At 42.5% G+C, this 15,225-nt stretch overlaps 2 protein-coding genes across 6 annotated transcripts in view; both read left to right on the top strand.

Moving 5' to 3' along the window:
* LOC149332560 (MAP/microtubule affinity-regulating kinase 3-like) overlaps nt 1-15,225 on the top strand; it is a 634,516-nt gene that overhangs the window by 425,957 nt on the left and 193,334 nt on the right. The window lies entirely within an intron of this gene.
* The window catches only part of LOC149332563 (calcium-independent protein kinase C-like), a 57,906-nt gene that overhangs the window by 11,667 nt on the left and 31,014 nt on the right, over nt 1-15,225 (top strand). For 2 of the 4 annotated variants that reach the window (XM_089558185.1, XM_089558182.1), the window contains exons 4-8: nt 2,152-2,183; nt 2,759-2,841; nt 4,652-4,784; nt 8,179-8,312; nt 14,457-14,492. In XM_089558185.1, the coding sequence (XP_089414311.1) occupies nt 2,152-2,183; nt 2,759-2,841; nt 4,652-4,784; nt 8,179-8,312; nt 14,457-14,492 (418 nt within the window). The remainder of the gene's footprint in view (nt 1-2,151; nt 2,184-2,758; nt 2,842-4,651; nt 4,785-8,178; nt 8,313-14,456; nt 14,493-15,225) is intronic. The other 2 variants (XM_089558183.1, XM_089558184.1) reach the window with 1 other exon arrangement.

Genomic DNA, 15,225 nt, shown 5'->3' with positions numbered 1-15,225 from the left:
TGCGAACGTTGGTTAATGTCTCTCAATATTTCCAAAACATGTTTAATCTCATTCTATCGTCGGCAGATGCATACTCCTTCTAAATACACTCTTTTCGGTTCAGAAGTATCGTCCGTCTCTTCCTGTAAGTACCTGGGTATTACTGTAACGCAAAACCTAACATGGTCATCTCATATCACGAACATCGCTAACAAAGCTAATCGTACCCTTGGTTTCATACGGCGCAATCTACGTTTTGCCACCACATCCATCAAATCATTAGCATACATAACTTTTGTCCGTCCTAAACTGGAATATGCTTCGGCAATATGGGATCCTCACCAGTCTAACCTCTCTTTAACCTTAGAAAAAATACAAAATCGAGCTATCCGTTTCATTTATTCTGACTATTCGTACTACACTAGTGTGTCTGCCTTAAAAACTAAAGCTAACTTACCCAGCCTTGAAACGCGACGAAAAATTTCTCGATTGTGCCTCTTTCATATGTTTTATCATTCATCTTTAGGAGAATCAGTCATATCACCTGCTTATCGCCTCTCAAGCCGTATTAACCACCATAAGGCCGTCTACGCCCCCACCGCAAGAACTACCGCTCATTCCCGATCTTTTTTCGTCACGTCATCCCGGGACTGGAATGATCTACCACAGGACGCCGTGCATCACATCAACGCCATCCATTTTAAGAACGCCATCAAGACCATTACTGTTTAACTGTCATGCCCATCCCTCATGTAATGCCCCATACCAGGGGCCTTTGAGGTATCAAAAAAAAAAAAATCTGTCAGCTTTTTTTTTCTTTACCACTGTATTACTGCGAATGCACCAGGGAAAAACTTGCAGCATGCATTGGTCGTCGGTCAGTGTCACTGACGGTAAGAGGGTGTATGGAAGCTATATTTCCAGCAGTGAATAAGAAAACACTGAGGCCATATCAAAGAATGGAAGTACTCGGCAGATAAGCTGGAGTTGCGATAATTGTGAGTGGAGTGCACTTCTGAGCATGCACCAACTCTTCTCACAGATCACCTGCTACGTTATCACTGGTCCACCGGCTTGTACCGAAATTAGTGTACTGGGAAGTCATTGACCCAGACCACAAGATTATTGTGTTTTTCTGTCAAGAAACTATGGTTGATGCTTTTGGTACACTTTTTGGTATCTTCAGTAATATGTGCGCAATATATTGAGGGCTTTATTTTATGTCCTTCTAATGCTACCGCCCTCTAGTAAGAATTCTACAAACCTTAAAAGTGCAGTTATGCGTCACGTACTGACATTTCTAAATAAGCTTTTAGTATTTTCCTGAACGCATTTTCTTCGGTTTTGTTTCTCACGTCTCAAGTGCATCTTGTGGTCTTTCTGACATTTGCTGGTTTAGGATAGGTAATGTGTGTGGTTTTCTTTTTCCTGAAAAAAAAATATATATATAAATTGCATTTGAAGAGGGAAAAAATTTCTGAGATTTTTCATTGTATACTTTATCTATTCCCATGAACATTTGCTCACCCTTTGGGAAGTTTAAAGGGCAACTCCTACGTTTTTTATACCTCCACAGATTTTTCTGAAACTTTCAGGGCTAGTTCTCCAAAGTTTTCTGGTTATTTGTGCCAAATTTCAGAGCCGGGCAAAGTCTGGCTGCAGCCTAAAAGAATTTTAAAGTTTTCCATTTCGTGGCCTCAGTCGGGGCGATTTCCATGGGCAACCTTGTATCTGTGACATCAGAGTTTGGCCAGCTCGTTGATATTTGCTCTGTGTTTGCTGAAGGACAAAATTTCGCTCTTGTTTTTGGTCACTTAAAATAAATAACTTAAGCTGTGACAGCTGTGAAGCTATGAACGATATCTGTGATGTCATACTTGGCTGAAACCCAGTTTCGGTTTCTTAGTTTCTGCTGTTTTGAGATACCTCTACTTGACATTTTGAAAAGCAGTTCTTTGTTCCAGAGAGGGGACTCTAAAGAATGTGAGGTTTTTATCGACTTAGAATGTTAAAAAAAACCCTTGAATTGACCTGTGAAACTGATATTAAACATATTTGCTTATTTTGTGTGTAAAAGAAAAAAAAAAGGAGAGTAAAGCAGGAATTTAATTTGAAGTGTAAGGAGTCTGTGACTGCAATAAGCGAATTCCTCTCTTCGTCTTCTTCTTTCAGGGGCTTAGGCAAACAAGGATACCAGTGTCAAGGTTAGTAAGACTGCACTTCTCATGTATTGGCCTTCTTTGCTTATGAGCTTCAAAATGCAGCATTAAGCCATTAGTTCGAACAGTGCAGAGCGAAGTTTTTTTTCTTTTGAAGTCACCATTTTCAACCCAATATATCTTCCCTCGCCTGGTCAGTACCTAGAGTTAAGTAGACAGAGTTATCTGTGTAGGCACGACGATGCACACTTGTGTTCTGTATGTTTGCTTTGGCTGTAGGTATGTGTTTGTTTTTGTTTTTAATGCAGTGTTAAGGAAGAAAAAAAAACTGGCTTTGAAAACGCTAGAAAGCTTTTCGAGTAATGCGGCAATGTGAGGCTCTCTTCAGAATGTCACGTGGCTGCTCTCTGTAGAGGAAGTGGCTCGGCAACTTTTGAAAATCGCTGTACACTGTTCTGCTGATGCCTGCTTTTTTGACATTGTGGTTATCATGGTTCCCGTGTGGTTCCTCCTTAAACTTGATTCCTTTTTTTTCCAGTAGCACTGTCTCACCTTGTATATCGGGTTGCAAAGACAATGTCCTTTCCCTATGTCACTGACCGCATTCTTTTCTTCCACAGTGTGCACATGCGTAGTTCACAAGCGTTGCCACGAGTTTGTGGTCACCAAATGCCCCGGCATGAAGGACAGCACCAACGACGAGGTGAGTCGCACGTGCCAGCGATGTCGTGACGCTGCAAAACTGTCCTGAATTAGAGCTTCGTCACTTTTGGCACCAAGTCCTGTCAGCAGTTATTATGGCTACTGCTTTTTCTTTAGATGTGTATTGGGCACATGCAGTGCATTCTTGCTACTTTATTACTTTTTTGTTGCTCGTGGCGATGTGTGTCGTTTAGTTACGAGGCGCCCTATATAATTATAACTGATGTAGGCGAGGGTTCGACGGCACACCGTCTGGTCAGGAATCATGGCTTGATGAGATTCACTGGTCACTGACCATGGTCACACTGGTCACTGACCACGAACAAGGGAGCCGTAGCGCTCCCGAAACGTCATTTGTGTTTGACCATGGTCAGTGACCAGTGAATGTCATCAAATAATTATAACTGTTTTTACTTTTTGCCTTGTATTGAGCGTTGTATTTAACTAGTTGTTCCTATCATGCTTAATCCGTCATTTTGCCCCCCCCCCTTACTCAATGCCCTTCTGGGCCCTGTAAGCTACTCTGAATAAATAAATAAATAAATAAAGTAGTCTATGTTAGGATGTTTAGTGATTGCTTGGCATTGTGAGGCAACAAGCTGTTGTATGTAAACAACCAAACCCTGTTGTTGCCCACTGTAGAACATGTTCCATCGGTAAAGGAGACAGGTGTTAATGTTGCTTCTGTCCAAAACTGCATGTTTAGTTGTCATATATTTGACAGAGAGGTGACGTTTGGTGGCAGTCTTTTTTCTCAACATTGCTTTTAGCTACTCTGCTTGCTTTGTCTTAGGTTAGTAAAATGATCTTTAATGTTGGCAGTGCCATAATAAGAGCGTAAAATTATCAGTTTGCCGAGAAAGGCACCATCTTAAGGCACAATGCGCCACCCGGCAAATTTTTTTCTTTGGACCGCGTTTCATCTACCTTACAGCAGAGGGCTCCTTTTGTTTCACTCCTATGTTAAATAGTTAGTTTAGTTTTGTTTTACCCTTACTGCAGACGGCACTGTATTTTCGTTTATTTGGGGAAAAGTGCGTGAACATTGTAATCAGGCATAACATTAACCAAAACCTGCTTCATGATGCTGCTTTTGAGTGCAGTTAACGCAGAGATAAGATTGCGTATTGCTTAACAGGAGAGCGCATCCCTGTTTCCTTAAATCGCAACTGTGGAGGTTTTTTAGCCCGTGTAATACCCTCTTCTGGAGGGCCTTTTGGAATGTTTGAATAAGTAAATAATTAAGTAAACAAATAAACAAACAAACAGATGTGTATGTGAGTCTCCTGGTGGTCTTATATTTGTTCTTTTGATTTTTGTTCATGTGAAAAATTGACTTTCATTGTCAAACATCAGGTGTGAGTTTAAAAGGACAGGAGAAAAATGCCAGAAATTTATTATTTATCATTTGTTTAGTCTGATTCAACTTTACGCCAATTAATTCCTTTCTAGTTAATAAGGATCATCATTAGCTTCATTTTTTTTTTTTTTAGGGCAGATGCATTTATGCGTAGATGTTCATACTGGTGTATTCATAAAAGTGTGTTGGCTATTTAAGTGCAACATTTAAAGGTATTGGCTATGGACAAAGGCTTATCACCATCTAACACATTGATGTGAGTGTGCTAACCAAACCAGTAATTCTACAGAGCTATTAGACTAGTTTGTGCCAGTGTCTTCAAGAAAACAGACGATTAGTTTTCTGATTAGACTTTTCACTATCGCACCGACTTTAATGAACTGCCATTAAAATGCATTGGCTCACTCACCGGCTTTCACGTGTCACACGCTTTGTTTCCTGCATTCCGTAGCTGGCAGCGGGCAGTCGGTTCAACATCAACATCCCACACCGGTTTGTCGTGCACAATTACAAGCGGCCAACCTTCTGTGACCACTGTGGTTCCATGCTGTACGGCCTGTTCCGACAGGGACTCCAGTGCGAAGGTGAGGGAGAAACAAACAAAAAAATAAAAAATTCAGGGGGGCGCTTTGTTGACCTAAAGTGCTGTGAGGCGATAGCCTTAAGCACGGCGTAGCTGCTTGTGTCACTGATGTGTGGTTAAGATGTTAAGCTTCGCCTCTAAGAGTGGAACGCGAGAGCATCTTGCAATGCTGCCAGGGAGTCCAATGATTGCCATCGCCCATTTGGCTCTATGCCTTGCTCGTTGGTCAATTGGTTTTTGAGGAAAGGAAATGTATCTGTCTCGCATATCTCGGACACCTGAACCTTGCTGGAATGGGAAGGGAAGAAGGTGGGAGTGAACAAAGACATCTCGGTGGACACCTGAACCTCGCTGGAACGGGAAGGGAGGAAGGTGGGAGTGAACAAAGACCCATATTCACTAGATGCCCCTTCTGAATACTAGACGCGCCTTTGTCCATTCCAAACCAGGGAGCTGGCATGGCGGAGTGGTTAATGTGCCCGTCTCGCACTCCGGAGACCCTGGTTCGATTCCCCAGTGCGACCAATTTCCTACTCGGTTTTATTTGTCTGGTCTGACTAGAAAGGTTAGTTAGGCTAATTGGTTAATTAAGCAATTAGCTAAACTCAGTCCCACTTACTTGGAGCATCACTATATGATTCCTTTAATTGGTTGCGTGGCTACTAGCCAAAGTTCAGTTGGCCCCGTTTGAAATTCGCGCACTGTGACGTCACGCCCATTTCGACCAACTGAAAAGCGTGACATTTCTGTCGACAACTCCTGCTTACAACGGTGAGGCATTAAAGGCTTCCGCCTTAAAAAGGGAAGCCTGTCTTATACGTCATTCAAAGTAGGAGCAAGCACAGAATGGCTAGGAATGCACGAAGGCGCAATCAGACATGGATTTCTCTCATACGTTTCGTCGTTGTCTTTCGGACAGAAAATCTTTTTTCTCCTTTGTATGGCAAGATTGTTCTTAGCAGCATTATTATGAGGCTTGCAAGTGTCTGAACTTGTGGGCTGATAATTAGTTGACCTGGCATCGCAGCAGTCTTGGACCCGACAGGATTTTCATTCCCGGCTTTTTCAGTGGTGCATGATTTCTTTTGGGCCTTATTGAGTGCCTTAAGGGGGGACACTACCCTAAAAAGTGAACTTTGAACTGCTTGTTCGATTTCATTGAAACTTGCAAATACCACTGCTAGGACCACCTCTGCCGAATATTATTATTCAGCGGGAGGTTTGTCTTGAACATTGTAGTGCTTAAAATAAAATGGGATGATTTTCAATCATATGAGTCTATTTTTCTCATCTCCTGTTTCTTCAGTAAACTGTCAGCTTAGAAAAGCTAGCATTCGAATATTATTTGATAATATTGGTATTGTAGGAGGTTTTCTGGAGCAAAATTTTATGAGGAACACAACTGTGTGCTCAGTTTGTCTATTTTTTCCCTTTTTTCACACTAAAAAATGACTTAAAAAATTGACGTAGAATGAAAATCCAATGTCATTCTTTATATGGTATCATTGTTTAGAAATATAGGAGAACAGCAAAATAATTCCACAGTAGTGTGCTCTGGACATTCCCAATGCCACATAACACAAAAAATTGGAAAAATTACCCTTATTTTTCAAACAATAGTTTTCCTAAGTAAGCATAGTCATCCTTGACATAAATGTGACATAACCTGCTTCATACTTATTCTAGAGTAATTAAATTTGGCATAGGTGGTCCCATCAGTAATATAAACTAGCCCCACAAGTTTCAATGAAATCGAGCAAGCGGTTCAGAAGTTCACTGTTTATAGTAGTGTGCCCCCTTAATGACTGGCAGTGGACTGTCATTCATTGGTGTTATGCAAGAACGGGATCAGTGTTCAGAAATAGTTACAAAATTCCGAGAGCAAGAGCCTTCCTCGAACCTGATCACTTCTGCCAGTAAGGAACCGAGGAAACCAGATTGTGAAATGCTTCCAGTTTCTGTCGCACTAGAAAACCTTTTCATTACGCCACTCCGCTTTAGCGAGATTAGAGTACATTGCCCTTTTTATTTTATTTAGTTTTTAATAATTGCTGTGGCAGAGGGTGGCTGCGAAATATTGCCAGTGCCTATTTTGGTCGTATGTGCCTTTCTTTTTTTCTTGGGGGGGGGGGGGGGGGGGAGAGAGAGAGGAGCTAACAGTTGTACGATGTAGTGCACATATTTAGACACAAAAATAAAGGTCAAAAGCAACTGCTGAATTTATGGTTACCATATTTTCCGGTGTATAGGACGCACCCTTGTATTAGACGCACCCGCCATGTATGCAGGCTGTCACTGAAAAAGTTGGTATATAAGACGCACCCCAATTTACCCACTTAGGCTAGTGAGGGTTAATTAAACACGCTTGCACGACCATTGCGAAATTCACCGTACCTCTGAGAAACTCTTAAGCAACGCTAAGTGGTCGAAAAAGGCAACACTCACGCCATACCCGCCCACGTCTTAGAAAAAAAGGAAGAAAAAAACGAAAGAACTCTCCCATATGTCAATAAGAACATTTTATTTCCACTTAAAACCTTCGAAGTCTTCATCTTCGGATGGACTATTAAAAAGTTCGCCCATTTCTGGAGGCAACGCGGCTGAAACATTCTCTTCGCACTACGTACACAGAGCAAAGAAAGTTGCAAAGGGTGGGTAAAAAAGAACGCCGGATTGTCTTGGCTTGTCTTGACAATGGCGAAGAGCGCGATTGTCGTAATCTTTTGGCATTTTACATTACTTTTGCCTGGGGCCTCCGAAACAGTCGCGTGTTTGTGATCCCAGAAGTCGTCATCCCCGCCGTTTCATGATAAAGTTCACCTAAAAAAAGTTGCGCACGGCGGTCCCCGTATTGAAGTATTAACCGTGTTACAACCGCGTCATTGGTAGTGATATTTTTTCGGTAAAAAAAGCTTGAGCATGAACCTCAGTAATGTCTGAATTCGCAAAAAAAAAAACGAAATATTCGCATATAAGACGCACCCTTGTATAGGACGCACCAGCAAGATTTTCGGAAAAAAGCCGCGTCTTATACACCGGAAAATACGGTATATTGCTTCTTGAGAGAAATTCTACTTGCAACAGTCACTTGCGGTGTGGATGGAAACATGTTTTAAAAACAAGAACGTGAAGAGACGACTGAAATTAACATGAAAAAATTGCTGAAAAAGACGGCTGAGACTCAGTGCATTGAGATAAGACAGACATGGAGTGGGACGCAGGGAAATGCAGCAGCAGGCGGTATTTAGCTGCGAAGTAAAATATTTCCTCATTTTTCTGCATAGATCGGTAGGAGGCTGAGAAAACCGTGGTGGCCAGCGTTTAACGCTTACGAACACATGCGGCAACGCAGAGTTCCTCAGCTGCTTTTTTTTTTTCTCTCTTCCGTTTTTCAGCATGCAACATGAACGTGCACAAGCGCTGCCAAAAGAATGTCGCCAACAACTGCGGCATCAACCCAAAGCAGATGGCTGAGATCCTCAGTGCCATGGGCATCTCAGGCGACAAGCTGACCAAACGCAAGAAGAAGGTGAGCGAGCATAGTTTCCATTTCTGATTGCCCTCCTTTCTATTTTTTTCTTCTTGTTTCTAGAAAGATCTAGAAAGGTCTAGAATTAGAAATATAGAAAGTTCTCTAAAGTGTACTTTAAGGGGGGACACTGGTCTTGAAAATAAAATTTTATTAATGTAGTCATAGTTACGAAATTTTCAGGGCACATGTATTTTTGTGTGCTGATTCTAGATATGTCAATTAATTTCATGTAAAACAATTCCTTGAGCACTTTATGCACTTTTTATGCAAGTATTTTGCGGAGAGTTTTGAAGAAAATTTGCTGCAGGAAACTCGCTGAAATGTATGTCATTGGGTTCTCTTGACACCAAGGAATACAATAAGGGTGAAATTGTCTTCCTGCCTATCATAGAACTTAAGTTATAGAGTTTTGAATTTGTTGCTTCAGAAATGAGAAGCAAAGTGTGTATTCCTGTTTCTAAAGTGGCAGCTTCAGTATCCTATTGCTCAAGTTCTATGAGAGCCAGGATGATAATTTTACCCTTATTGCATTCCTTGGTGTCAAGAGAACCCAATGGCATGCATTTCAGCGAGTTTCCTGCAGCAAATTTTCTTCAAAACTCTCCGCAAAATACTAGCATAAAAAGTGCATAAGTGCTGAAGGAATTGTTTTACATGAAATTAAATGACATATCTTGAATCAGCGCACAAAAATACATGTGCCCTGAAAATTTCATAACTATGACTAAATTAATAAAATTTTCTTTTCAAGACCAGTGTCCCCCCTTAAAGTAACTAGCAAATAAATACAATATGGAGAATTTGTTGGCCCGAGTGCAGCATCAAGATGAAGTGCTCTGTGCGAAGCACAGACTGCACAAATGCTTTGGAAACCTATGTACAGCCTTTGTCAAAAGTTTGGAGCCCAGGGGGTTTGCTTCTGAGCCACACTGTGTGGTTCGTAATGCATCTCCAGCACTCCAGATTTGCTGAAGGTAAGAAGATTTCTGCTCCTGCCTCCTCCAACGGGTAGGACTACCACGAATGTTACAGGAGTCCCACTGCAAGGCTTAGAAGCAAACCCCCTGGGCTCTAAACTTTTGACAAAGGCTGTACATCTGTTCACCGGAAATTTGCATATTCCTGGTGGCATTGTCTCACAGAAACATAAACTGGTTTCCAATATGATGTGCGTAGAGGTCTAGTCTGCCGAATAATGTTGAAGGACACTTCTTTTCTTTAGGGCAGGGCATTCGCACTGTGTCTGGTAGTTCAGATGAGGACATAAGAATAGACAACCTCGGTGTAAAAAATGCATTACAAAAAAAAAAAGACACAGGTTCTAATAAATACTAATTGCTGAAATGATGCAGTATCCAAGTTTTGTTCCAGACGTGGATATTCACTTTTTATGGGTACGGTTGTCTGTGTTGGCTTATATTTGTTGGTTTAATACCACCTTTGCACTTCTTCACTAGCTCAGTAGTACTGAAACTTGTACATATTTTTTCGAGCGGTTGTATATAAATGGTTTGCCCAAAATGAGTGTGCTTACCGTTGAGTAATCTGTGACGTGCTGTTGTGGCATTAGGTGATTTTAATTCATGACAGATTTGAGATGTGTGCGCTTAACGGAGCGTAAAATAATGAGCATTGAAGAAAGCAGTCGTGACACTTGGAAGGAGGGTAACTTAAAATAGCATTACCCTTCACCCCAGAAATCACTTTGCCCGTTACCCTTCACCAGACTGGAGGAGGGAGGTTGAAATCATGTTACTTGTGGGATGTCACCTTTAATCATTCTCTTTTCTGTATGCATGTCATGGCTGCTTCCTTCTCATTGTTCTACTCTCTGGAGTGTTTATATTTTCCCATTCGTCTGTGGGCTTAAAATCAGCTCCTCTTTCGTCCCAAGTTTTACGCCCTGCAGAAAGGTTGATTTATTTGTTTTGTTGTTTCTTTCTTGCCTTCAAGTAGTGTTTGCTGTATTTTGTGTAGTCTTGAAATTCAGCATTTTTGCTTTTTGTTTATCTTCTTTCTTCCTATTTTAGTTCAAGATTTCAGGGATTGTTATCAGCCACATGCTGCATGTGTAATGGGTAGTTAGTCCCTCCCTTGCCCTCCCCATGGACAGTCTGCTAGTAGTTAGAGGAATCTTTCGTAAACTACGCTTGCATTTGTATGGTGCCCTTACTGCCGCATTCGGTCGGTGACCGTAAAGCCCTTGGGTGTAGGTCTACGTTGGTGCGACGGCTGCTGTAGCTGCTGATGCCGCATGAGTGCATCGCCCTGATCCCCTGACGTCGATTGTTGTCGTATGCCTCTTGGTCCCTTCCCCCATTTTTCTCGTTTGTAATGAACCACCTCCTTGCTTCCTGGCAAGATCCCTTACTGTGTACATTAACACCAACTTTGTTGTCGGGACGGGAGGGGGGAGTCGGTTCTTGACAAGCTCTGTAATGGGAGGCCCTTCAGGCGGGTTCACCTCGACTGAAAATCTCTTCGTATCCTGATGCATGCCACTTCGTACTGAAATATCTTTATTGGCCGAAATTAAGAAGAGAGAAATAAAGAGGCGCTTTCGAGTTTCGTCTCGGAGTGTATGTTCGTTCAGGTCAGTGAAGGCTGTAGGGAATATCGGCTAATTAGAGTCATGTTTGTACAAGAGTACAGTGGCCTTGCACAGCGGTGAAATAAAGAGAATGTTGTGCTGCTAGAGCAGATACCAGCGGGCTTCTAGCCTGTGCTTCATTCCATACTTTGAATTTTAAAATTTGGCGTTCCCCTCACTTCCCGTGATCTGTCGTGAAAGTTTGGCAAGTTACACGGTACTGCTCATGTGGCCTAGGTAGATTCGTACATGCTTCCTGAAAAAAAAAAAAAAAAAAGTAAAAACAAGTGGCTGTGAGTTCTCTGAAATGTATGCGCAGATTACAGAAATTTTGTTTTCAAGCCACTTCAAATGGGACTAGAACACTCGCAGAGCCATGTGACGCGAATTCTATAGCATACCCAAACACTCTGGACACCAAGCAGTTGTAGACAGCCTTTATGTAGAAGAGAGGATGATTTTTTTAAGCACGAGCTTGAACAAGGAGACAGAGGAAAGACTCAGATCACTGACCGATAACAGAGATAAGAAGACAAGTTCACTGTCAAAGCTGGTCAGTGCACTGAAGCTTCCGTTTCTCCACTCGTTCAGGTTCATGTGCCCCAAGGCTCTTACAATGTCGGGGGCACAGCACAGGCTCCAACAGCTGGCCTGGTTGACATTTGTGGTCCCACGTGAAGTGGCCTGAATGAGAACTTTTGAAGAGCACTGTGCTTACTGAGGTCTGGTCTGTAGTCTTAGGGAGTCAGTAACTCGAACTTCTGTTTTCATCGCACAGTTTGCAACGGTTCAGGTCTGCTTCGTAAAGGGCACTGCAGAGTGCTGGCACAAAGTCTGACAATTCTCGCTCAATTCTGGGCATCAAAAGTAGTCTGCTTAGCTTGTACACGCATAGGTCTGTATACTGGCGTTATAGTCGGCTGAGTCTACGGGTATAGGCCTGCACAGGTGTAGTAGTCCGCCTGTCTGTAGTCTGTACGGATTTCTTGCTTGCACAAGAATGAAAGAGGCTCTTCATCCCTGCCTTGAAGTCTCTTGCTGCACTTCCTCTAGCAGCACAAATGCTGGATGCTGATTTTTAGTGTAGCAGTACCGGTGATTGCATGTATCAGTAAAAGTGTGGAGAATGAACTTCATTTTTTTTGTCATAACTGTGCAAAAACTTAGCCAAAGCTCGTCACAATTGGCACTTGTACCTGGTATGGTCCCTAGGGCACAGAAGAGAAAGCCTATGTAGAATCGATTGCGTGAGGGTGCCTGTTAATCTGCCTCATGTTGTGTGCATTGTCATTGCCCCCCCGACGTGCTTTTTTGAGCATTGTTCTCAGTGGTGTACAGTGTGAAGTTTCATCATGTCTTCTTGGCAGCTTCTACTTTTTTTTTGTACCCAAATGCATGGCCTGCTTGCTGGGTGATTTTATCTCGTGTGTTGCTTGTTGCAGTTCTGTGCAACTGTTTTGATTTAAGTGGCTGTTAACTGAAAAGCACAAGTACTTGGCGGCTTGCGCCAATGAAGTGCCACCAGGTTTGTAGCGTTGGAACAATACATTTGCAGATGAGCTGTTTGCAGTGGCATTGTATTTGCACTAAGTTGGCCTGTGGTAAGTAATGCACCATCCTCAAATCAAGAACGTACTGAAGGGGTGTATACGGGGTGTAGCTGGGGTGTAGTCAGGGGTGTAGCCAGTGGTATTGGCAGGGGTTTCAGCAAGGGAGTAGACAGGAAGGGGTGTGGGCCCAATTTAGAGCGTAGTGGATAGGAGTGTAGACAGGAGTGCAATCAGTACTGCAGCCAGGACTGCAGACGGGGTGTGGCGTAATGGGATTGTAGACTGAAGTGTAAACAGGAGTTTTTACAGGAGTGGAGTAGATAGGCAGGCAGGATGGGCTGTATACAGGATTCTGGACAGGGGTGTAAACGGGGGTGTAGACAGAGGCATAGACGAGGGCATAAGTAGGATGGGAGGTAGGCAGGGGTAGAATCCGACCAAGTTGAAGCTGCTCTCCCTCTCAAAAAAGTTTCTGGCTGTATTGTGTTTGAGGCGTATACAGGGTCAGTGAGCTGCTGTACATTTAAAATGTTAGTCTGTGAATCTGCTTGCCCTCGTCAGCTAAAAGCAGTTTTATCTGCTTGCTGTTGTCCAAGGCTGGAGAGGCATCACGTTAACGGCCTGGTGTGAAAATGTTTGGCTCATTGGAAAATGTTTTATTTTTTTTTTCCCCTGTATCTTGCAAGTTTGCTCGTGTCTTGCATTGTGGTATTGCATTGTGCATGCTTGCATACTGGCTGGTCTACTACTGGGCTACACGTCAAAGCCTGATAACACCTCCAGTTTCTAGATACCTCACTGCTGATGGTGCCTCATCTTGCATCTTCAAGAATAACTACTACTTCAATTCTTAAGCCGGCACAATTTTGGTTCCCTAACTTCTTTTGTAATTAATAGATTTCCTTACTAATGCAAGTAGTGCTATATTTTTTTTTTTTTTTTTTTTTAGTCCTGTACATTGCGGAAGCTCTTGACACTAGTTGTACTTGCTTGGGTGGCTTCTCCAGCATTTCCTGGTGCTTTGATCCATTCTGCACAACAAATTGGGGTGGCAAAGACCGTAGGACACTTCGTGGACTAACAGGGAAACAGAACGGTTCTAGGTTAGCACCAATACAGTGGTCGAGAAGTATCTTATGCAGCTGTTTGCTCTCATTTGTGCTGTCAATGTCTGTTACGAATTTAGCTTCGCCACAGCTAACGTAACTGTATGATTAGGCTAAAGTCAGTATGCTTTTCATCTCTTGCCCAAGACGTGTGTGTGTGTTCATTCAGTAGTTTCAGCATAGCCCCAGACTTGCATGGGGAAATGGAATTTAAAAAAGTCAGCAGAAGTTCAGCGTGAAGTTGCTGTTAGTTTCTTCCACTTACCCTGGTAATAGTCAGGCCGTGTTGGTGCGTTTTAATGAAATAGCATACTAAGACGTATTTCCTCTGTGGAAATCTGTAATTGGCCAAAAAAAATGAAAGACCCTGAAAATGGCATTATGCTGGGAATAATAGTATCGCATCTTCATGCCAGTCTATTGTCAGGTAGCATTTCTTTCTCTTTTTTTTGTACAAATGATTAGTGTTTTATCTTATGTCTATCAGCCTAGACCGTTGTGCTTTCGTGCTGTGCATGATTTGCATGCATTTGATGTAGCTCTGCAAGCCTGCTTGCCATGTGCTGTTTGAATGTCCTCACAATGATCTTGCTTGTCCACCTCTCTCTTTGCATGGTGGTTGTTACCCTTTCTTTCTCCGACATTTTTTTTTTTTCAAGTATCATCTAATTGCTTTGTTTCACTTTTTTTGTTTTCCTTCTTGTTTTGCTTTCACACACTCATTTTTGTAACACGTTTTAATTTCCTTTGTGTCTGCGCGAAAAAAACTGTGCTTTCTTGTGTGCGTGTACGTGTGTTCGCGATTGGTCGTTCACAGCATTGTTGTCTCGTCTTTTTCTATTATTTTTTTTTTCTTCCCGCCTCGACCCCGCCCTGTCTTGTGTCCACTCTTCAGCAAGGGATATCCCTCACCCAAGAGATATATAACCAGGTGCATATCCCTTTTTATATCTCTCTCTCTCTCACTCACTCTGTACGTATGTACACAAATGTGCGCGTATATAGTATATCACCTTATCTCACTGCCCCACATTAGTGTGCATACACGTGTACATTGCTCACTCCTCGTTGGTACTCCTCCACATTGCGCCACGTTCATTTTTGTGCAACGCTTTAGGGTTTACACTGAGTAGGGTTTATACACCACTCATTGTTATGTCTACAAAACATTTGTTTAGAAAGGGCATGCAGCCTGCTATTTTGGTTAGTGGCCATGACATTGAGCATGAAGTTAAGATTCAGAATAACGGAATTCAGGAGCACTGCAGTGATGCTATTCCAGTGCAGGTCAAAGAACACCAAGTAGCCCAAATTAATTTGAAGCCCTTTACTACAATGTGCCTCATAGCTGCTCGTTTGGTATGTTGATTATTACTATTAGTTACTGGTATTTCAGGGGACGGATGTTCCTTCCTTTGTTGATGGTGCAACGCTCTGGATATGCAGTGTTTCTGGTGTGTGCCACTGGAAACCAGCCTGCACTTGAGTGTTTATACATTTGCCCTAGCTTAGCTTTACCGTGAGAAATGTAGGGGGCTGCACCACAGCAGAAATACTATCTGAGGCATCCAGGCTTTCGTGAGCACGGGCTTTTCGGCACTAGTCTACCTAAACAGCTAAGCTAGCACTACTGCAGCTTACGTTCGCTCCCATGAAGCGGATTC

The sequence above is a fragment of the Amblyomma mixtum genome, chromosome 8 (genome assembly GCF_055824585.1).
Source record: "Amblyomma mixtum isolate Tamu chromosome 8, ASM5582458v1, whole genome shotgun sequence".
Taxonomy (NCBI): Eukaryota; Metazoa; Arthropoda; class Arachnida; order Ixodida; family Ixodidae; genus Amblyomma; species Amblyomma mixtum.
The sequence above is the reverse complement of the archived record's forward strand: the minus strand, read 5'-3'. Positions and strand labels throughout refer to the sequence as shown.